Raw genomic sequence first — 22277 nt, 5'->3', positions numbered from 1 at the left:
TTTAAGTGCTGCTATGTGCATCTTCAAGTTAATACAAATACAAGTGCAGTTAAGTAGGTTATTCCAAGAGCCCGATTTACACGAATAGTGATTTGGCAAGGCCCTTAAGTATACATTTGATTATGATGGCCACGTCTAATTGTTAGATAACCTGACACCTAGTGGAATTTATTTCTCCAGGCAGAATATCTGGCTTCATCTGCCTGTACAATAAAGGAAATAAAGGAAGTTAAGTATCTCATTCTTGGATAAAATAGCAAGCACCTGAACAGCTGCCTAAGCTCTGCATTAGATAAAATGTGAAAAAAGAAGAATTTGGCCTGAGCCCAGCCCTTTTCATAGACGTGCCCACAAAGCCAGTTGCAAAGTGATGCAAGGTCTCTGATCTGGTTTCTGGTTTTGGGCTTGGAAAGATTTTCTAGTGACAGATGTAGAAGGATTGGAGCAACTTGGATTCAGAGTGTCTCAGAAGGGATTCGAACCTGCACCTACTATGTGTACTTTGTAACTTGCAATTAATTAGCAAGTTGAGGGTGGCCTTGTTTTCATCCATTTTCCGTTACGCCTTTCTGTGTTGCACGGTATAATTAAGCCTTCAATGGACCGAAGATGGCAACAGCGTACGAACCCAAGGCAAACTAGGAATATACGGGGGGAATATAGGAGTAGAGTCCTGTCTCCTGTCACAAGCTGGCTGAGCTCACTCTCAAGGCTTGATAGGAGTTCCTACTTTTCCTATTTCAAATATATTCCAGAACCTGTTTTTCTCTCTCTCTTTTTTTTTTTTGTTTGTTTTGTTTGGGTATTTTTGTTTTGTTTTAATCTGTTGACAGTATTGCATTTAGTTTAAATAAACTTCTGATCTTCATTCCTGTGATATGAACAAGGCAAAATCCTTTAGTGTCTTCTCAGAAGGCAGGATCTGGTCGTTCCTTTTCATGCATCTGTTTCAGTTTAAATATATATATTCCTTGAACATGAGTGTTCTACAAGCAAGGACAGATACAGTCCCACCATGATCTGTACACTAGCTATTTACATCTCAATATCTACTAGAATACTTTGGCTGATACCTTATAAAATCATATGAATATTATGTGAATTTTAATGGCTTTATCACATTAGTATTATATGGAAGTATTTATTAGTCTGTATAAATGTATCATCCCACACTTTTCACTAATTATTAATCCAGGCCTTGAAGTCATTCAGTTTTCCCTGACTGATTTTCTACTTTACTTCGGTGTTACATCTTTCAGCTTCATATCTTCAGCAAATTTTAGTCTGTTTCTGCATTTACACTGTATCATTGACCAGAACTAATGTTTTTGTTTTCATAACCTGCGTACAAGCTATAGCTCAGTTCTCAGTGAAAACCTCAGCCTGCTGACTCAGAACACCAGGCCATCGCTAGTACTGCAGCCACAAAGCTGTAGGCGGTGGCAAAGAGACGTCGCCACGCAGTAATAATAGCTCAATAATAATAACACAGCACCTGAACAAGAGCTGCAGGTGGGGGAAGTACCAGCAAGTATCTAAAGATTCTATTCCTCCAGGGCAGTACTTTGGCACATTGGTGAGAACTTGTGAAGGAAGAAGACTGCATGTGTTGGGAGAAAATGCTGGCTGTGCACTATAGGTGACGAAAGCTTAGCTAGAGGCTTCTGTGTACAGAGAGTGGAGGGCTAGGTTGTCATGAAAGGCCGGATAAGTATAGTCATGCTGATAAGACAGGGTAAGGAGGTGGAACACAGCACTGTGTGGCAGGCTCTGAGACTCTGAAGGTAGCCCCTAGCTAATTTGCCATCTTTTCCCATGGCCCCTGAAGAAAGGAAAAAGATGGTGTCACCAAAAAGGTAAATAGGAATAGGGCTCAGTGGACTGGGAGAGCTGTGCCAAAGAGCCATGCACTCCTGGACACTTCTTAAAGAAGTACAGCCAGGTGCAGTCCTCTCACACCACAACTGTGTAAATACACTAGGACAAACTTCTGGAAATGGTCAGGCATTGTTACTTTACACAGGGAAAAATAAGAACATGAGAGCGATGTCTGTTACTCAGAAAAGTCACTGCAGTGAGTTGTAAGGTTGTAAGAAATACTTAGAAGAAGACCTTTTGATGCAGGGACAAAAGACTACAGAGATAGATGCTACTGTCCCTGGCCTCATGAGGGCCTATGACACCACATTTCTTTGCTCTGGTAACCACCTCTGCTTGATGGAACTCTTGACAGTGGTGATACCAGCCATGTCCTTTGCAGATGGCTGAACTTCATGGCAGAAACCAAACTGATGCAAATTAAGGACTTGCAGAGTCTGCTGTCTGCTAGTGGCCTCTAACCAATTTCTTGTTGTCATGTTTTTGCCTCAAGAACTCTTCTGGAAGAACTCCATGAATGGCCTGGTGGTTCCCCTGTCATGAACCCCATCCTCCCACTTCATTTCTGTGCTGAAACACGCGGGGAAGCGCTTAAATGAAATCTCAGCGTGCAGCTCCACTCTATGACATCCAAGAGTCCTCCGGATCCCTCATAGCCGGGGAAAGCAAATTTGCTTTGCAGCGTGTCTGGAAGCACGACAGGACGGTGCAGCTCCGCTGGCCGCAGCCAGAGAGGTGTGGAAAAACTGCAGAAAAACTGTCGTGCGGCTCCGTAATTTCGGGATCACCCTTACCACATCAAAACGTTTGAATTCTATTCCACAGCCGGCAGCTCCGCTGCCCCCAGCGCCGTGGGCGAGGGGAGCGCTCCGCGCTGCGGCGGGAAGCGGAGAGGAGCCCGATTGACGGCGGCGGGGCTGGAAGCCGGTGCCCGCCCCCTCCCGTTCCCGCCTCCTCCCGCCCGTTCCCCCGTTGCCGCCAGGCGGCGCCGCGACACCGCCGGAAGCGGGGCGGGCGCTGAGGGCGGCGGGACCCGCCCGCCCGCCCCGGCGCAGGGCAGGGCGGTGAGGCGGGCCGGGTCGGGCCGCGCCGCTCCGGGGGAGGCGGCGGTAGCGGTGGCCGCCGGCGGGCCATGCTGCTAAAGCTCCTGCAGCGCCAGACCTATACCTGCCTGTCGCACAGGTATGGGCCCTGCCTCTGCCTCGGGGGGCTCGTCCTCATGATCGTCTCCGCCCTGCAGTTCGGGGAGGTCAGTACGGCGCCGCGCCGGCGGGGCCCGGCTGCCCTCCTTCCCTTCGCTTCCCTTCCCTTCTCTTCCCTTCCCTTCCCCCGAGCAGCCCTGGCCGTGCCGGCGGGGAGAGGCGCCCGGCGCAGCGCGTTTCGGTTCGAGGCTTCTCCCCTCCACCCCCCGTTGTCGGGAGCCGGGTGGTTGTCACGTCCTGTCAGCAGCGAGTTCTTCAGCAAGCGGCTTGGGCGTGAATGTCGATTATACACGTATATATATGTATATATTTAAGACATGAGGGAGAAAACGCCCTTCTCGGTATCGGTGCTCCCTTTCTGCTGTGGGATGTCGCGGCTGAGGAAGGGCCCGAAGCGGCCCGGCGTTCTCGGCGTGCGGAGCGGGGCGCCGGCCCGGGGCCTGCCCCAGCCGTCGGGGCTTCGTCCCTGGCCTTACCGGGGGGCGGCTCCCCCTCCTCGGGCCGCCGCCTTCGCGCTCGTCGGGCGCGTAAATCGCGCCCTGCGGCCAATAACGCCGGGGGTGAGGCAGACATGTCGTGCCCCCACCCCGGGGGGTTGTGAGGTGGTTTCTAACAGCCTTGGCGGGCCCCGGCTGAGAGAAACCTGCGTGCTCCAGGAGCTCCTGTTTTCTTGTCTTGTGCAATCTTTTCCACTTCCCTTATCAGGTGATTTATTATTGCTGTGGTGTGGTTTTTTTGTGGTTGTTTTTTTTTTTTTTTTTTTTTTTTTAATTTTATTTGACTCTTCTAAAGCCTGTACTGATGTAACCTTCGAAGTCAACCTGGAGCGACAGAATCTTTCTCACTTCGAGTTTCAGGAGTTAAATGCCTCCAACCTGCCTGCAGCTCAGCTGAGACTGCATTAAAATGCTTGCTGCTTATTACTCGGTTTGCCTGTTCTTTTGTGAAAGATGCAATGTAATTTCTACTTTCTCTAGATATGATTTTATATGGGTGTATAGTAAATCTTAAAGTTTCATTTCATGTTACCCTGTCTGTTGTGGAAGTCATCAATGAAAGAATCTGGAGGGGAAGAAAAGAATCCTGCTTCAGTGTAGTGTTTCAGAATATAGTAAGCATTCAGGGAATTAAAGCAAGTATTTTTGTCAGTGTAAAAGGATGGCAGTGTTAAATGCAAACAGACTGGTATTTCCTGATTCTTAAATTTCTCAAAACAAGTAATTTTTTCCTTTTTTTTTTTTTTTTCCTCTTCCCTATTTTACTTCAGGTGCTTTCAGATACAGAAAAAATGAAGGATCGTAAAGAGTATTAGCTGAAACTTTCAAGTGTAGCACAATCAGAACTTTATTTTGTACAGCTGTACATGTTCATTGCATGAAGTACTTCATCCCTGCTGTCTGGTAGTGTTCACAAGTTCCCAAAATGCTTGATAGCCATCAGCGAAATAATTAATTGTGTAGTACTTTTAGCCACCTGTTTGTACAAGATTGTCAACTTGGATTGGTGTATACCTCTTGGTGCTGTGAAACTTTGAGTATACTTTTGCTTTTCTTCAGAATGGGAATTTAAACCCAATTTTAGGATTCCTTAGAACTTTGAAAATTTTCTTTAAAACACTTCAGTAGTTGTGCAGGTTATGGCTGATTTCACTGAGAATCAGTTAAAATCACTGCTCAGAATTATTTTCCTACCAAATCTTAGTTTGCTACTTCCAGCCCTCTTAGAGCTATTTGGAAAGCTTATATACTATTTAGACAGTGAGCAAAGAACTGGCAGATTCATGTAGGAGAAAACTTTCAAAATTACATGTTAAGAAAAAAGAAAACTGACCAGAAATGTCTAAAAAAACACAAACAAAACACTAGCAAAACACCCACGCTTTCTGGAATGACCATACAGAAAAACTTTTTTTTTATTATTTTTTACAAAAATGGTAAATGAGCACGGTAAGAGATGTTTGCATGCGTTTTACTCTTTACTTTTGTTATTTAAAGTGGTATGTTTTGGTAAGCAGTGGTAGTTTAAGGCTTTCGGAGAATCTGGGCTTGCTAGGTTGCTCAGCTTCGTAAAGGGTTTTGTAACTGGAACATGCCAGAGCCACTGTTATCACCTGTCTGATACAGTATCTCCTAATAGAGGGTGTCTCCCCTTTTTTTAAAATATTGTTCCCTTGGTGGTTTTATAATATCAGTATGTAAAGTTTGAAGCAGCATGGCCTCCAGGCATCGTTGCAACACAGATAATGCAACAAGAGGAAACAGTTACACGGGGCAGGGAGGGGGGGAATTATCAGGTGGGAGGTGATTAACCTTTTTCCTAGCTGTGTTTCTAAAGAGAGCTGTCCTGGGTCTTTCTGGCAAAAAGCAAACGCTTGAATGGTTAATGTGTTTCTTCTGGAGAGCTGTATTATTCATACAATAAATTACATTCTTACTCAAATACTTCTGTATTTCTTCTAGAAGCAGATCAGTGTGTATCAATTCATCATCATCAGTAGTAGGAAATGTTTCTGTGTGTGCTGTATTAAACTAGTGTATTTGGCAGAAGGGTGTAACAACTTGCGCATGAAAAAGTGTAATGCTTCCTGACTTTGGTATTGAAGGCAGGCAATCCTGCTTCAGCCGGGGAGTTGGACTAGATGATCTCTATGGTCCCTTCCAACTCTAAAAAAAATTCAGTGAAATTCAGTGAGGTTTTATGCTCAGCTGGGAAATTAACCTGTACAGATGTGATCTTGGTTACAAAGAGACTGTTTGCAGCTTTGGCAGGAATTGTGTGTGTGCATGCTTGTCACCCAGCCACATGATGGGTCTTCCCTGCTCTCTGGAAGGCTTTAATTTATTTTAGTGGGCATGAGGATACAGAGATGTGCGTCTTCTCAAAAGGGAGGGAGGTAGTCTTTTTATTGGTTTTGAATGCTATCTTAGAGAAATGGTATATGTTTCGTAGTTCCCATAATACAAGAAATAAGCAGTAGTAAAACTTAAATCTAGGGAGAGTAGTGTAAAGTAAGTACTATGCTTTCCTGGTACTTTTTTTTCTCTCCAGTACAAGTAAATATGTACTTATCCAGGTAAAACAAGACACTACCCCTTTGTCTCTAAAGCAGCACAGGATGCCACTGTAATTTTTAAGGTTGGACTTTCACTGGAAAAGATAACATAGCAAGTTTATCTCAGAGTAGAACCTAAATGTTTTTTATTATTTTTATCTCAAATTACTTTTGCTATATCAAACATATCACGTCTTTTTAGCATTGACAAGTCTAGGTTGTTTTTCTTCCTTTTCTCTTTAGAACCATGATATCAGATACTTGTTATTAATGGAAATGTAACTATGTGCCTCTGTTTAGTGTCTGTGTGTATGTATATACATTTAAGAATAGAAATGGAATGTAAACTTGCAGCTCTCCAAAGTAAGAATCAGCTTGTGATTGGTTTCCCATAATGCTAATTTATGAATACTCTCTGGAATGGGGACAGATGGCAAAGGGCATTTAAGTTGGGTGCAGCTTGGCATATTAGCTAAGTGACCTTGGTGGCTGGATGGAGGTGGAGAAGACAACCCTGTCTTCAGCTGTGTGTTCCCACCATTTCTCATCTGCTCAAACAACCAAGTAGAGGAAGATAAAGTGCTCTGGTTTTTGAAGGTTCACCTTTCCGTTGGTTTAGCTCCGTGACTTGGCTCGCTGCACGTCGGGTGGATTCCTGTCAAGCTAAAGGGGGATGGTAGAAAAGCAAGGGGTTGGAAGAGTGGCTGCAGCCCACAGAAATACTTTGCTGCTGGGTTAGTTTGGCTGCAATGTCAGACATCACCTGTATTGGGAAAGAGCTATTGTGTTTTAAGTTTGTGGCCAGGTCAATTTGCATAATTTGATATGCCCTGGCCTGGCTGTTTGTAAAGCTCAGATTTCAGAGGTGTGTGTACTTCATATGTCCTCTATGAGAATAGAAAGGAAGATGAGCAAAATTATGGGGGGGGAGGTAGGGGTTTCCTGCTGGTATTGAAATATATTTGTTTTAGGTGTCAGTTTTGGGAAGACATCCCTGAATTTTTAAAGGCTAAGGGACAAGGGGGACATAACCTAAATGAATAGTAGCTGCAAAAGTGTGTCTGTAAAACATGAAATCCTTTGTTGCAGAGAAAAAACAAAGTTTGTTTAAATCAAGTGTGCTTTTAAGTCCTGGGTCTTATTGCTGGCTCGGTGTAACAACTTAGTTTGGATTAAGGTCTTGTCAGTTATGCATTAATGCATAGATCAATTTGAATGAAGTTGATTGTGATTAAAAATTTTAAAAAGAGAAATCTAAGTATCTAATTTTAGAAGGTGGTGACATCAAGTGGTATTTTCTTTTTTCTTTACAGGTTGTCTTGGAGTGGAGTAGAGACCAGTATCATGTTATGTTTGATTCATACAGAGACAATGTTGCTGGCAAATCATTTCAGAATCGGTGAGCTTTACTTGCAGTTGACAGTATTGCACATCTTACTGTTCAATGAATTTTCAAATATTTAAATAAGAAAGTAACATACTGTTGAATAGGACCTTATTGTAACTTTTAAAATGAGGGACTGTAGATCTAGATTAGATATTGGGAAGAAATTCTTTATTCTGAGGGTGGTGAGACACTGGAACAATTTTCCCAGGGAAGTTGTGCATGTCTCATCCCGAGAGGTGTTAAAGGCCAGGCTGGATGGGGCTTTGAGTAACCTGTGTCCCTGCCCATGGCAGGGGGGTGGAACTAGATGACCTTTAAGGTCCCTTCCAACTCTAACCATTCTATGATTCTGTGACTCTAAATCTGCAGCAAATTTTAAACTTAGTGGTTTTAAAATTGTGAGTTTGTGCTTAATTTCCCAGCTTGGAAGATGTTTGGCATTTGGAAACTCCAGTCATTTAACAGAGTTTACATTTTAAATGCGTTTTATTCGTCCAGTCTCTAATGAAACGTGAAGATGGTGCTAATGTTAACAATAAAGGGAGGATATGACATGTTTTCCATTTTAAGATAGGAGAATACAAGTACTGTTCCTGTGTGCTTAAAATTCCAACTTTCAGTGTTTTGAAATGTTATTTTTCATTTTACCTTACATTTTCTGTGACATCTTTTGAGGGACATCATTTTAGTAGAGAAGTCACAGGGCTAGGAAGAAGCAGCTTTTTGAAGCTGAGTGCATGGGAGCAGTCACAGCAAGTTGGAAACCAAGTCATACAGTTTGTTTCAGTTGTGTTAACTGCTGTGTGACGACTTGTGGTTTCATCATTTGTGTCTGAATAGTCGTGGGGTCTGTTGCTCAGGAAGTCAGTGGAGTGTGAATTGATAGGTGGAAGAAGCTACTAAGGAGATACCGTCTGACTCTTGAGTGTTGATACACTCAACTGGAAAAAAAAAAAAACCACCCTGAAAGCAGATCCTTAATCTGCCTTGAGGTTTGCTGAATCACAGGACACTAGAAATGATCGGATCAGTTTGTCACGCGTTAGCTGGTGCGAGATAACTCTGTAAAAGTACATTGCATGGTGTCCTGAATCCTACGCACTTTTACAGCCTCATCTCTTAGCCTCCTCCTCCATTTTCCAAAGGATGCAAGCAGAGTGATACAGCTCATAGAGACAATTAGCTTAATGTTTACATGTTTCTGAAGTACTGAAGCATGGTAGTTTGTTCCTGTCAGCACTAAAATGCCTGACTTTATGATAATTAAGCACAATGCTTTTATAAAATGGTCGAGTTTGTCCAAAACAAAATCTCAAATCTTACTGTTGTGGTGTAGGTATAGTTAGTTCCCATTTCTGCAGTGTGTTTTCTTACATCGTTTTGCTTGTGTAAAACGCTCCTTAGCTAGTCTTGTCCTTAGCTAGTGGTGATCTCTTTGAGTTGTAAGCAAAATATCCGGTGCCTGTGGAGGAGCTATTGCCTGCCTGAGCAAAAGTTTTCATGATGGGTGCTTAAGTTCTTGCAGTTCACCCATATGTTTTTAATTCTCTTATGTCAGGCATGACAGGGAGGTTTGTTGTGGTATTTGTGTGCAGATAGGAACTTCTTGTAAAAATTCATACCAACAAAAAGTCTTTGCAGAGACATACTCTTAGGCATCCATTAACTTTTAGAAGTCCCTTATCAGGAGTTAGTTTTTTTTTTATTATCAAACTTCACAAATTCACTAATGGACCCCGTCTTGCATTATGCACTGTATCAGTGTGGTTTGATGGAGTTTTTAAGGCTGATATTAGTGCAACATGTAGGGTGTTACATGGTTTTTACATAAACCAAGGATTGTGAACTTGTAGTTTTGATCCTAGCTTATCCATTGATTTTAATGAGTTCATATTTTAGCGTTAGAGAAAAATATTCAGAAGTGGAGAACAGGAAGCTCTTTGGTTTGGAAATTAAGCAGATCCACTGCTTAGTGGAGAGTAAAAGCTGCGTGGACTTTGGGAAATATTAATGGACCTTCAACTGAATTGAAGTAGTGTCATCTTCTAGGAGCTTTGCAGGAAAACGTCTTTGTTTTTCTTAAACAGTTGTGTTATAAACTTTTGTAAAGAAAATCTCAGTGTAAAATGTAGACAGATTTGTGCATGTGGGCAAGCTCCTTTTGATTATAAACTGAAAACCTCTTCTTCCTGAGTAACATAAAAACAGTGATGCTGCTAGCATCATTAGTTACAGCTATTGAATGCTCTTCTTTGCCAGACCAAGGAAAACTTCTTATTTTGCCTTGAAGTTTAGCAATTCCTTTTGTTTCTGTTTCCCTCCTTTTGCGAGTCCTTTGGCATCCCAGCTGTTGCACTTTCTAGGTAGTCGCATCAGCTGCTAAACTTCTACTTACATAGCCCAGGCTTTTACACAGCTTGACATAGAGGAGTAGAAATTCCAGAGCATTTTACCAGGCCGCTTGATCTAAACCCATTTTTGAAGACTTAGTTAGAAAATAAAAGGGAGAGAAGGAAACATTTAATGGAATTGCATGCGTGAGAGTCTTGGACAGAACTCTGTTTTATTTCTCTCTACCAGCAAATTTTGCATTTTGGCAAATGCTGAAGTATAATTTTGTTATTCCAGGGCATGGTCAAATTGTGTTTAAAACTCCATAATATGTGTGGAAACAAAATCTGAAGGAGCAGTCCTCAGCTTTGAAAATGTATAAATTGATTTCAGTGTGGTACAGGAAGTGAGAGCTATCAGTGGTTGGGGAGCCATTAATTGTTGAGCAGAGTGAGGCTGGAGAGAGGAAAAGATGAAGGAATTAGGGAGACAAGAGGTACTGGAGCAGGAATAACAATGGAACAGTTGAGTTGCTGTTGGTGGGCAATTAGAGAGATGTAAGAGGCAGGAGGGCTGGGAGATTTGCAGTGGGGAGCTTAAGGGCGTAATAGACTTACAGTCGTTCATAAAGAGGCTCAGCAAGGTTGAAGATCACTGTATGGTAGCTTGGGAGAGATCCAGAGGCTGCTGTGCTCCTTCAGCAACTGTGGATGGTGAGACAGTGAGGCTTTGTCTTCTCGCAGCAGTCTTGGTTGTGAGCATGGCTCTCGTGTGTGAACAAACATCATGGGTATAGAAAATGCTTCTGGGCAGATGCATAGAAGAGGCAGCATGTGACAGGTCCACTCTCCTTCTGGGAGAAGCAGTGGCTCTGGCTTTGTCTTCAAACAGGAATCAGGATCAATAGGATAGTGACCTATTGATGTTTTTAGGTTTGTGTGTAAAAAAAAAAAAAAAAAAAAAAGGTATATTTTTGAAAGAGGAAAATGTAAAGGAGTATCCAAAAAAAGCCTGTCATTAACTGTCTGGGAGTCTCCAAGGAAGTTTCTCAAGTCCACATTTGCTGATATTAAAATCAGTAGCAAATAGGAAAATTGAAAATTTTCTGCAGAAAGGTCTTACAAAATTCCCATTTAGGCAGCTCATCTTGGGTTCAGCCTGTTTGCCAGACTGGTATTTGTGATGAAGACCAAATGCATAAATCCACATGAAGGAGGAATGCAACTACGGAATTTGAGGGAGAAAATTTTTGATCTCTTCTGACCTTGAACAATTTGCAAAAGACTCTGCATATTAAAAATAGTGTTTGAGAAGGATAATGCAGAAGTGGCTATCCTGTTCCTTTTTAATTTTAAAGCAAAATGCCACTTCACATGCTTTGCAAAATATAAACTTTCAGTACTTTTTAAGAAGCCATGAAACCAACTGGAAAGCTTTGCCAAAGACCAAAAAGGTGAAATCTTAACAGTGTCACTGATCTTCATTGGGAGCAACAAATGAATTTGTGTGTGCTTATCATTTTTTATTATTATGTCTGATAACCACTACTTTCTCAAACAATGTACGCCGTAAAAATGCATTAAGAAAATTTATCTGAGTATTTGGATAAATTTTAAGCAATTAGACTAGTGGCTCTGCAAAGAGTTCACTTGCTTTAGCAGCCTTTTTTACTAGTTTCTATTGCCACTGGTAATGGAGAGTGTTCATGAGAGAGCACTGCAGAGTGTTTCATGTAAGAGGTGAGAGAGACTTTCTGGGTGGTGCTGCTGGGGAAGGCAGCACTTCTTAGACGTTCAAACTGTCTCAGAATGACCCACTGTTATCCTCTAAGTGCCATAGCTCAGCTAAAATTGAGTACAAAATGTTGCTGTCTGTTGTACTGTGACCAGCTCCTGGCTGCCCTTTTGCTAAATTTTGTGCTTCAGTTATTGAATCTCAGCCAGTAGACAATGAAGCTGGGTGGAAGTTGTCTACGTGTCATACTGTGCAAGGGAAGGTGGAGGAGATACTATAAGTTCTGTCTCTTTTTGAATGTTTCTTTGAAGGATGCAGCGAGTGGGGAGGGAACGCCTTTCCTGCAAACCTCATCGTGTGACCTTGTGGATCTTAGTGGTAGAGAAGTGCTCAATGTTTGCTAGGCCATCTACAGTTTAGGAAGGTATTGAATAGCTTGACACTGGAACTTTTGAAAATATAGTTAGGTCACCCTCCTGCTCTCTGGGACTGAGGTTCACCTGCAGCAGCAGCCTGGAGTACCTGCTGAAACTTAGCTGTGGGCCTCAGAGAGGATATTGTCATAAACAAATAGAAAAAAAGAACCCAAAATCCTTTCTTTTCTTCTGCCTTAGGTATGCTAGGAAGTCTGTAACTGTCCAGAAACAGCTCCAGGATATTAAATTGTGTCAAGAATGGATTTGACTGCTATGTCTAGAGTTTGAATTCAGGTGCCCTACTTAGGTTGTTGGTTTATGAAATGCTGTGTTATTAATATCTAAGAGGCATTCCTAAGATAGACCTGGTCCTGATAACATAGTATTTGCTCTATGCAACTAAATAACAGCAAATATGATTTTAAGTCTTTGTGCTGTTCTGCCTAATGTAGTTGGTGAATTAAGGATGTGCCTGGATGCTAGTACTGATTTGAGAAATATGTAATGGGTTGGAAGGAGTTGGGTTATAGGTTAATGTCAGTGAAATCTAGAGGATAAAGTTCAGATTTCATTTAGTTACTGAACTGTTATAGCCTCTTTATGTCCTTTCTGGTTTTTTTGTCTGCTGTTTTGCCAAAGGCTTGTGTATAATTAAGAGATGGTATATACAGCTAAAGAGAAGCTTTTTGCTTTGTCTTGTTTGCAGCCCAGACACCAAGTATTTCTGTTGTTAGACAGAAATTGCTATCATAGGATGCCACAAACACTTGTAATGTAATATTAAACAGCTCATATAGCTTTCATTTGAATTATGTAGGCTTTGTTTACCCATGCCGATTGATGTGGTATACACCTGGGTGAACGGCACAGATGTTGAACTGATCAAAGAATTGCAACAGGTCAGAGAACAGATGGAGGAAGAACAGAAAATAATGAGGTAATAGTCATGTATTTTTTCACTTTAACTGACAGCAGCAATCTAATGCAGTACTAGCCCGCTTTAGTTTTTTCCCATGTTACTCAACATGCAAATTCAAAGCGCATTTTCTTACTTCTTTGTGTGATTATTCTCAAAACCTTGTTTCAGTTCTACATTTAGCTGTGAAGTAGTGTCTAATCAGAAAACTGTTAAAGATACAAAGCATAATAATTTAAAGTAATTAAGGATGTTCTGTCTTGAATTTGTAAAATGCCATGCAGAAAACGGTGCTTTATGCATGTAATTTTATATTGATTTCTGTAATTCAGTTTGTAAATAATAGTAATAATATCTCAAATTTATAACCTCATAACCTCTCTTCATCCCCTTCCTCCTCACCCTTTCCCCCAGAGTTTTCTTTTTATAATGGGCTTAATAAGATCTTAAGCATATCTTTCTTAAAGTCTGCTTTTTAAAGTTAGATTTGTAGTCTCTCAAACACTGAAAGTGAGAAAGAGGAAAATAGTTTATTCGTGTTATAGAGGTATGAGTCAGTCTTCTAACTAAGGAGGGGAAGACATGCATCGCTGCATTTGGTGTTATAGATGGTGCTATACAGTTCTGCAGAATTACTGATCTAAGGCTTCAAACACAGGCTGCTGCAGATATATTGAATTGTGTCTTGTAACCATTGATTTAGTTCTTAATAAGCAAATCTGTGGTCACATGATCTGTTTTGGCTAGAAAATACACTAAATAGAAGAATATGTCCGTATTTTAAGGGTTGTAATAGTTTAATTCACAATAATATGAAATCCACAAGTGAGAGGGTTGATCTGATTTTTGGCATGTTATGACTGGCAGTTTAGGCTCCACTGACAATGTGGTCACAAGTGAAATTCTGGATCTTTGATTTGCTACCTAAAAAATGAAAGTATTAGTAGGACTTTAAATCCATTAAGTTTAAGTTATTTAAACATAGACTCATAGATCTCTGCTCTGAAAAGCTTTGAAATTTATACTAATCTTTTCCTAGCAGTTCATGTAGCAAATATTACTGATTTTAGCTTTGTCACCACTCATGCTGTGACTCCCAATTTAGAAAAGGAAAAACACAGACTGGTGTTTTTCTATAACACTGTTTTGGAAAGTTGATATCAAGCTTATGAGTAAGACTTATGGCCGTGCTATGTTCATTATCTACAGGGGCACCTGGTTCTTTCCCTTGTAGATAACATTTTTTTTCATGTACTTTGAAATCAGTTAGCACTGTTACAAAAAGAGCTATTTCATGGGATCAAGGTAACTGCAGAAGACAAAGAAAAGGATGCTATAAATCTTTTCTAGTGAGTATATATTTTGTATTGCATAGCAAAACTTAGTAAGTTGTAACTTTCTTGTTGATATGCCTAAACTGATCTAGTTGTGGTCTAGGTGATTTATTCTTCAGTGGGGAGCGTAGCTTGATGGGTGGTGGTTCTCTTTCTCTTGGTGTGTGTAGAAGGTTGCCCTTCTGGTATTCTTATGATTATTATTTAGCATCAGCACTGCACTTCCTTTCCATTAATCCTCATTAGCTTTTATGTGCACATGACAAGTGCATGATAGACCTTAGCAGAGTATGTATGTTAGGCAAAATAATCAAGTCAGCCTAATGTCAGGTCACTTCATCCTGGTTTCTTACCAGTGTTATTTTGATTTCATCAGCAGTTTCATTAAGTAATCTAATAATAACCCCTGAAAATCCTGTTAGCAAAAAGAGTCCTGCTGCTACAGCTGTCAGCACAACTGAGAACTTTTGAGCTATGCTGCACAAGGATGAGCAGTGAGGGACACATGTGTCAGCCTGTGCTCGCCTTGGCAAGGCCAGTGGCAAGGCCTTGGCAGTTTTATAACTGGGTTATCCATGCTTCCACAATGTGTCCCTGACTCAGTTAACAATCTGAAATTATACTAAATTCCTTACTGTCAATTCAGTGTTACTTAATGTAGTTGTTTTAATTTTGTAATAGGGAAATACTTGGAAAGAATGCAACAGAACCAACAAAGAAGAGGTGAGTGTTTGTAGGTTTGGGCATAAATTGGAATAAATGATACCCTACTTATTGCTACCTGAAAGCAGATGCTGGTTGGGGAGATTGTTTGGTTTCTATAGCCTGTGCATGCTTTCCTTCTATGTTGCTTCAAGAAAAATTGACAGCATGGTAATATATATGTTGAATAAAAGTAATGTTATTGTGACATATTTAGCTTTGTAAAATGTGACAATTTCCGAAGTTCAGAAAGCGTATCCTTGTCACTGATTAGGCATCTTTCCTATTCTGAGTGTGGATTTTTAATGCACGTGTACCTGGAGTTTTATAATTCAAAAGCCTGTAAATTTTTTCAACGTTGCTTTCACCTGCCATTTGTATACATGGCACTGCAAGCAGTTGTCTGTGGAGGGTCTGAGCCTCTTGGGCCTCCACTGCCAGGAAGCAACAGGGCCTGGTCTGTCCCATTCTTCATTGGGCTTGGTCATTCTGCTGTTTAGAAATCTTTATAAGGTCTTCTCTGTGGGCAAACTTTGAAATCCTGGAAACTTGAAGAGACAGTTACGGGAATGAACTAAACTGTGACAGTCAGATATTGCCTTCTGCAGCAAAATAAGCATGCTCTTAGTAATTTCCCCCTGCCCCAGGAGATGTTAGAAATAATTTATCAGATTTTACAAAAACATCTCTCATTGTATCTAACATCGATTTTTGTCTTAAATTTTCTACTTGTGTTAAATACACCTCTGATATTTTGCTGTAGTGAGAAGCATCTGGAGTGTTTGCTGACACACTGCATCAAAGTGCCAATGCTTGTCCTGGATCCTGCGCTGCCTACCAATGTCACACTGAAAGACCTGTCGTCCATTCATCCTGCTTTACAAGCTGCTAACAATATGTTCTTTGTAGCAAAACCAAAAAATCCTTCTACCAACGTGACAGTAATTGTTTTTGATAGCCCTAAGGATGGTAAGAACCTATTTGTCAGATTCCAGCCAGTTTTCTAGAGGAAGCTTTTTAGTAAGCTGTTGTGAATTAGGTTGTGGGGTTTTTTTCCTTCCAATACCGCCTCTGCCACTAATTTTCTGTTTGACTTTAGCAAGTCATTCATTGTCTCTTGCCCTCAGTCTGCTCCTCCAAATGATGACATTAATGATACTGTTTGCTTTCCTCCCAGACAAGTGATTACAGATGATTAGAGTTCCATGCTTTAAAAGACTGTTGCACAACAGGTTTGATATCCAAGTATCTGTGTTGCACTGGTAATCTCAGAAGGCTGAGGTTTAGACTGAGGAAGATTAGTTTTAGAAATCCTCTTTTAATTGCTGTGAAGTCTAGTTTGAATATTGTGCAGTAAGTTCTGCCCTTGCTCAAAGGATTGCATATCTTAAAATTATCCATGTCTTCAGCATATGTAAGTAGGATCTTAAAGCAAGTACAGGCATTTTATTTTGTTTAATATATGGTGCCTGACCGCTACCACCCACTGGCCCAATCACTGGTGTTTATTTTACCACCAAGAATTATTTACCAGTTACAAAGACAAGGCTTCACACCATAAATACCTAGATCTTTTTAGTTTGCAAAGGTATGTCTTAGTTACTAGAATGTACAAAAGAAGTGACTTTCAGTTTTTGATTTGCAATGCATTTTATGTATTCTAGTTGAAGCTGCCCATTCTGGAATGTTAAAAGACAACGGCAAACAGATAGTATGGAGGGGCTATTTGGTATGTACTTCTAAAATCTTTTGATTTCCTTTTGTATATGTGAAACTTTTTGTACATTTTTAGAAAGTGTTTCTGTGCTATTCTCTTTTTGTAAGTCACGTGTAGTAAGAAGTGAAAGCTTTTAAAGTAACCCTTATTTCAAATCTGAAGTTTAGGTTAAGTGATAAAATATACACTATTAAATCTGTAACATGATGTAACAGATAAATGTGAATTACTCTCAGTTTAAAAGTCTTCAAACCCTGTTTTCTTGTATTTAGACTACAGATAAAGAAGTTCCAGGTCTGGTATTAATGCAAGACTTGGCCTTCCTCAGTGGATTTCCAGCTACATTCAAAGAAACAAATCAGCTACGAACAAAACTACCGGAGAGCCTGGCCTCTAAAGTAAAACTGGTAAGGATCTGGAGGAAAGAGTAACTTAGTTGTATTGGTTTTTTGGAGTGGTTCACATACGGGATCTCACCCACCTAGGATGCTTAAGGTGTTTCTGATAGTAATATGTTTTCCTGTGCGACTCTGTTTTCTTGAGTTCCTAAGAGTGACTCAGTTGCCTTCAAAATACCAATTCCCCATTCTGGGACTGCCAAGTGATTAGGCATTAGATTTACTAGCCTGCAACTGATTAAGAAGTACCAGCCTTACCGGTTTCTCTCAGCCGTTTGCTATAGGCTGTTGTCTTGCTGAAGTATATTGGCTTGTTTAATGTGACAGAATTTTGTTTATGTAGCTTCTTAGCTTTTTTTCTTCCCTTTTCGCTCTTAAGAGAGTTATCTTAATAGTAACAACATTGGATCGTTTCACAGCTGAATGCAGCGTTTCTCTCTGCCAAGTACTCTGTGTGGTCTTGAGAAGTTGCACTTCAATTTAGCCACCTATAAAACATCAGTAGATCACGACTTGTGTGACTGCCATCCATTAGTATTTCGTGCCTTCTCTTCTCCCCGGCCATTTGGACACCTTTTCTGGTTACAGCCAGGTTTAACAGATAGGTAAAAGTTTCAAAAGTTTGTGAAAATCATTGGCTTATGTATTGGGGAGTGATGTGATTGGTGGTGTGAAAGGGGCTGAGGCCGGGGAGTTTGTGGCGGAGAAGGAGTTAGCAGGGATAAAGGGATGGCAGTCCATAGGTACTCTGTCTTTGTTAGTCTGATGCCCACCTATAGGATGTGCTGATTCACTTTATGGTTTGTTCTTGGTGCTCGAATGAGCATGACTACCTTTCCTTGTCTTTTTTTTCTTTCTGGCAGGCTGGGTTAACAAATCATGTATTCTGCTATTGCAGAAACAATATTGTGTAACACCTTCTATAGGTTGGTCACACTCCAACTTAATGCAAGCTGAATTTCTTCTTTCTTGTCTTGGCTTGTGTTAGCAGGCTGCCTTACAGTCTCACTAATGGTAGAAACCTTCTGAAATAAACACATTTGTACCTCTCTTCCTACATCCTCTTGAACAGCTTAATAGAGAGAGTTCTTAAACAGTTATTTAAGCTTAAAATAGCTCTCTTCTTTTCCCTTTGTTTACATCTCTACTGTATTCATAGCAAGTGGCTGTGACTTTTCCTAGTCTTTATTTTACTAAGTTAATTGGGCAGTGTTCATCCCACAGCACTGCCTCTCCCTCCCATCCTTCTGACAGCCGTTCCCTGCCACTTCCATGGTGTATTTGTCTGCCTTCAACACGATTGACGGGAATTTTGTCCAGCATTCTAAATGAGGCATCACCAGAACTTTTTACACAGTGAAAAATACATAATATGTAGTTAACCCAAGGTTGGCAGCCCGTCAGAGCCTGGCTGTGTGCTAGATCATGCTCGTTACAAACCGTGCTGCCACCTTTTCTACGTAACCTCCCTTGCATCCTTCCGCTGCTGTGTATTGGTGCTGTTCATAAAAATTGTCTCTTGCTATTACAAATCTGTCGCTTGTTCGGGTGAGTGGTGGCAGATGTGCTCTGGTGTGGCTAAGGCATCCTTCCTTCTCTTTCTTAGTGGCACACTGGTTAAACAGCAGTGGATACTCACGTGGTCAGTCTGTCAATCTCTTCTTGTTTTATATGCTATGGGTATTTTTTTATATCACTTTAAAGAAATCGTGTTTACTGTAGAGAAATGAGGTTGTTATGCAACAGGAGATGGTACTTCAGTTTTGCTGTTTGAGGTGCTAGGTGCTTCATTTCAGGTTTGCATGGGGAACACTGTTGGTTGAATGCTTCCTGACTTTGAGCTCTCTGAAGAATCTTCTTTGAGTGCAGGTTCATCCATTTGGGTTTGGAGCCTTTTCTAGTTCATCACCACAGCTTAAGTTACAAGTTCCCAGTAGTTTTAACACATTTGACTTAATGGAGCTGAAAAGCTCAGAATACTTTTGACTTCAATTACCAGTTCTTTTCATTTGTTAAACTTGCCCTTTAGCATTCAAGAAATTTAGTAACAAGATGTTCCTTAATTATATTTTTTCTGTTTCAATTTAAAATCAATTAGCTTATGTTTTCCTGACCTAGGGTTATTTCCTAGGAGCAGCTCTTCTGTAACGTTCTCATTAATTACCAATTTGATATCTGAAATAATATTGCCTCTATCAGTTCAGAGATTATTTGGTGGAAAAGAAATCTGTCTGCTTCTACCTCTGGGAATATATTGGAGCAGCATCCTGGGCAATGTTTGTTCTCTGGTCGAACATCATAGATATAAGCTCTTGTAGTAACATAGTTCTGAGGAAAGTTCCCCCTTCAAACAATATTTGGAATTTCATTCACTGTTCCTTAGCAGATGTTGCTTTATGCTCTTTTTCAAAAATGATTTTTACTTAAATCAGTTCTTTTATCCATAGTACCCTACTGTGTGTTGTTTTGAGGGTTTTTTTTTTATTGAGTTCTGGTGCCTTTTATCGTTAACACTTGGTTTCTTTGTCAGACTAAATTTTATGTCTCTTTCTGGGACCCTTCAGTGTCTTTCTGTCCTTGATTTTTCTACCACCTTCTCTTCTTCCCTCTGGTGTCTGTTGTCATGGCTTGTACTAACATATTTGCTGCTAAAACATACTTCTTTTAGTGTAAAAATACCTGTTGTTGTTGGGGGGGGCATGTGTTCTGCTTTTTTTACCTTGGTCCCCAGCTCTCCCCAGGAACTTTCTAACGTCATTAGTTGTGGTTATTTCTCTAATTACATTACCTAACTGTTGTTCAAGTCAGTGTTTGTGCTTTTTCTCCTTAATACTCCTGTGTGGACTTTTGCTTCCAGCACTGAGAAGTTAATAATTCTCTCTTGGATTTCTGCTGTAAATCTGTCAAGCACAGACCTTATTCTTAGACTGGCCTGTGTCTCTTGTGCTATAATAGAGACCTTCCGTCTTTCACAGACACCTTGGAAGAATAAAATACCCAGATTTCTCCTAATTACTTGGAGCCATCTGCTGTGGTGTTTTTTTTTTTTTTTTATTATCTTGTGGAGAGATTCTGCCTGGACCTTAATTTTTGGACTGCAGTCATTTATTTTTTTTCCCTGTTTCATCAGATGATCCCTTTCATCATCCTTTTTCCATTCCCATAGGATCTCTTAGCAGTATTAGTCCTGTGGAAAACATGGCAGATGGATTCTTGCTGTGTTTCAGTTCTGCTTCTCATGTCCAAGCAGCTGGCCAACCTGTTGTCTGTATCCAGGCTGATCACTCACTTAACTCTTTAGCATATCTTGAAAATGCTAGTTTCCCTCTGTTTTTGCATTGATGTGCAGATAAACAAAAAGGCTGCATCTCTGGGGTGTCTTAGATATATCTCCCATCTCCTTGTCTGTTTTTATGGAAGCAACATCCCGTGCTTATTATCTTTTTACATGATTTTTCCTTGCCCTGTCTTGGTTGTGTTTTTCTCCTTGTCATCAGTCATGTGTCATTCAGTTGACCACAAATCTTTCTGTTTGTGCTGGTTCTCTTCTCCTTGGTGTGTTTTTATCTTTGTGTAAACATTACCATTGTGATCAGCTCATTATCTGTTCCTGAGAGCTCCTCCTGTGCAATTTGGTTAGGCATATCTCTGTATAAACGCAGTTTTTCTCAGGTATCCACACCATTCTGCTGTTTCTCCATCCAGTCATACTGCTGCCTGTGTTTCTTTTCCTGGTGGTGGATGCTTTAGAAAATTAAATTGGGATTATTTTACCCTGTGTGGTCATAGCAGCAAATTCTTCCCCGACTGGTGGTTCTCTACTCTTGATAGCAGCAATTTAGTTATATTACACCTACAATGGAATATATGTATGTAAATGTTAGAAATGTTTTATTTGCAAGGATAAAAATTTTTACATATCAGGTTGTTTCTATAGAAGCATTTACTAAGATCCTAGCTCAGAATCAGTTCTTCATTCAGTGGATATTGTAGGTAAGCATAACCAAGAGTGGTTTTCTCCTTTCCGAACAGATAGGTGCTAGGCTAATGCTACAGTTAAGTAGAAGAAAGGTTCGTTATTTACAGTCTCCGCTGAAATTGCAGAAATGCCTCTGCTGTTACCACTTCGGGAATCCAAGGTCTGTGAAGCAGTGTCAGATGCCTGGTGGAATGGAAGAAAGTTATGCCTGAGTTTAGGCTTGATCTGTGTCTTGTAGCTGCCTCCTGATGCTTAATGGGTTTCTGCATGTGCTAAGTGGCTTTTCTCAGTGCAGTGCTGGTAGTAAAGAAATAATAATAAAAAATTTCAACAATGCTGCTATTAGAAGGGGAAAAAAGGTGAGAAAGGGAGGAGTGCTGCTCTTGGTGCATTTGTGTTGAACGTTGGGAATGCTGCTTCACTTAGTTTGCTTTAGTTTGTTTGATGGAAATAACTTCTGAATCCAAAGAAGACCAAAAATTGCTTGGACATCTGGGCCGGGTGTTTCTTGTTCCAAAAGTCTAAAAACCTCTGAGATGAGCTCAACTAGAGGGGGTTAAATTGTGAAGATTTAATATGTAATGAATCAATTTCCAAGGTGAATTATGTATGTTATGGTCTACTGAAATTTTGTACTTGTGGCCTGCACTGTAAGGTAATGATGTGGAAGTTTATTTCCAGATGAAAGGTAAGCAGCAGCATGTCTGCTGGTCACATTTGTTGTTCTAAGTTGTGTGTGTTATGACAGATGTGGTTGAAAATTATATTTGGCTGCTTTTTATTTTCCACGCTTTCTTAATGGTGCATTTGTAAGCCACTAGATGGAGGTGTTACTCTGGTTGTGCAGTTGTCTGCTGCTAAGCCCTATTTCTTTAAAGGCTCTAATATGTTACATTGTACTATACATGAAGAGCAACTGATTTTTGTTTTCCACTTTTCCTTTTCCCCCCTTGTCTGTATTTCTAAATAAACCAATACTTGCCCAGCCTAAAAAAGATGCTTGTGACTTGAAAGCTAGGTAGTGATATAAAAATGGACAAGGGAAGGATTGAAAGGGCAAGGGAAATTGATTTGTTTAATTTTCTTTTTTGAGGCAATAATGCTAATGCTTTTTCACTGAAATAGTATCAGTAATGAAAATTTTCAGAGAAAGGTGAATTTCCTTCAAGACTTAATATCCTGATTTCTTCAGGGAAATCTGAGAGCTTATAGATCTGCTTCCTTTGGAAAA

The 22277-nt window shown here is 40.5% G+C and overlaps 1 protein-coding gene across 1 annotated transcript in view; it reads left to right on the top strand.

Moving 5' to 3' along the window:
* The first annotated feature begins 2970 nt into the window (after window positions 1–2970).
* Window positions 2971–22277, top strand: part of GNPTAB (N-acetylglucosamine-1-phosphate transferase subunits alpha and beta) — a 46740-nt gene continuing 27433 nt past the window's right edge. Inside the window, exons 1-7 of the mRNA XM_074168835.1 lie at window positions 2971–3127; window positions 7446–7531; window positions 12818–12937; window positions 14932–14973; window positions 15716–15921; window positions 16617–16681; window positions 16942–17076. Coding sequence (XP_074024936.1) covers window positions 3011–3127; window positions 7446–7531; window positions 12818–12937; window positions 14932–14973; window positions 15716–15921; window positions 16617–16681; window positions 16942–17076 — 771 coding nt within the window. The 5' untranslated portion in view covers window positions 2971–3010. The remainder of the gene's footprint in view (window positions 3128–7445; window positions 7532–12817; window positions 12938–14931; window positions 14974–15715; window positions 15922–16616; window positions 16682–16941; window positions 17077–22277) is intronic.

The sequence above is a fragment of the Numenius arquata genome, chromosome 2 (genome assembly GCF_964106895.1).
Source record: "Numenius arquata chromosome 2, bNumArq3.hap1.1, whole genome shotgun sequence".
Taxonomy (NCBI): Eukaryota; Metazoa; Chordata; class Aves; order Charadriiformes; family Scolopacidae; genus Numenius; species Numenius arquata.
The sequence above is the reverse complement of the archived record's forward strand: the minus strand, read 5'-3'. Positions and strand labels throughout refer to the sequence as shown.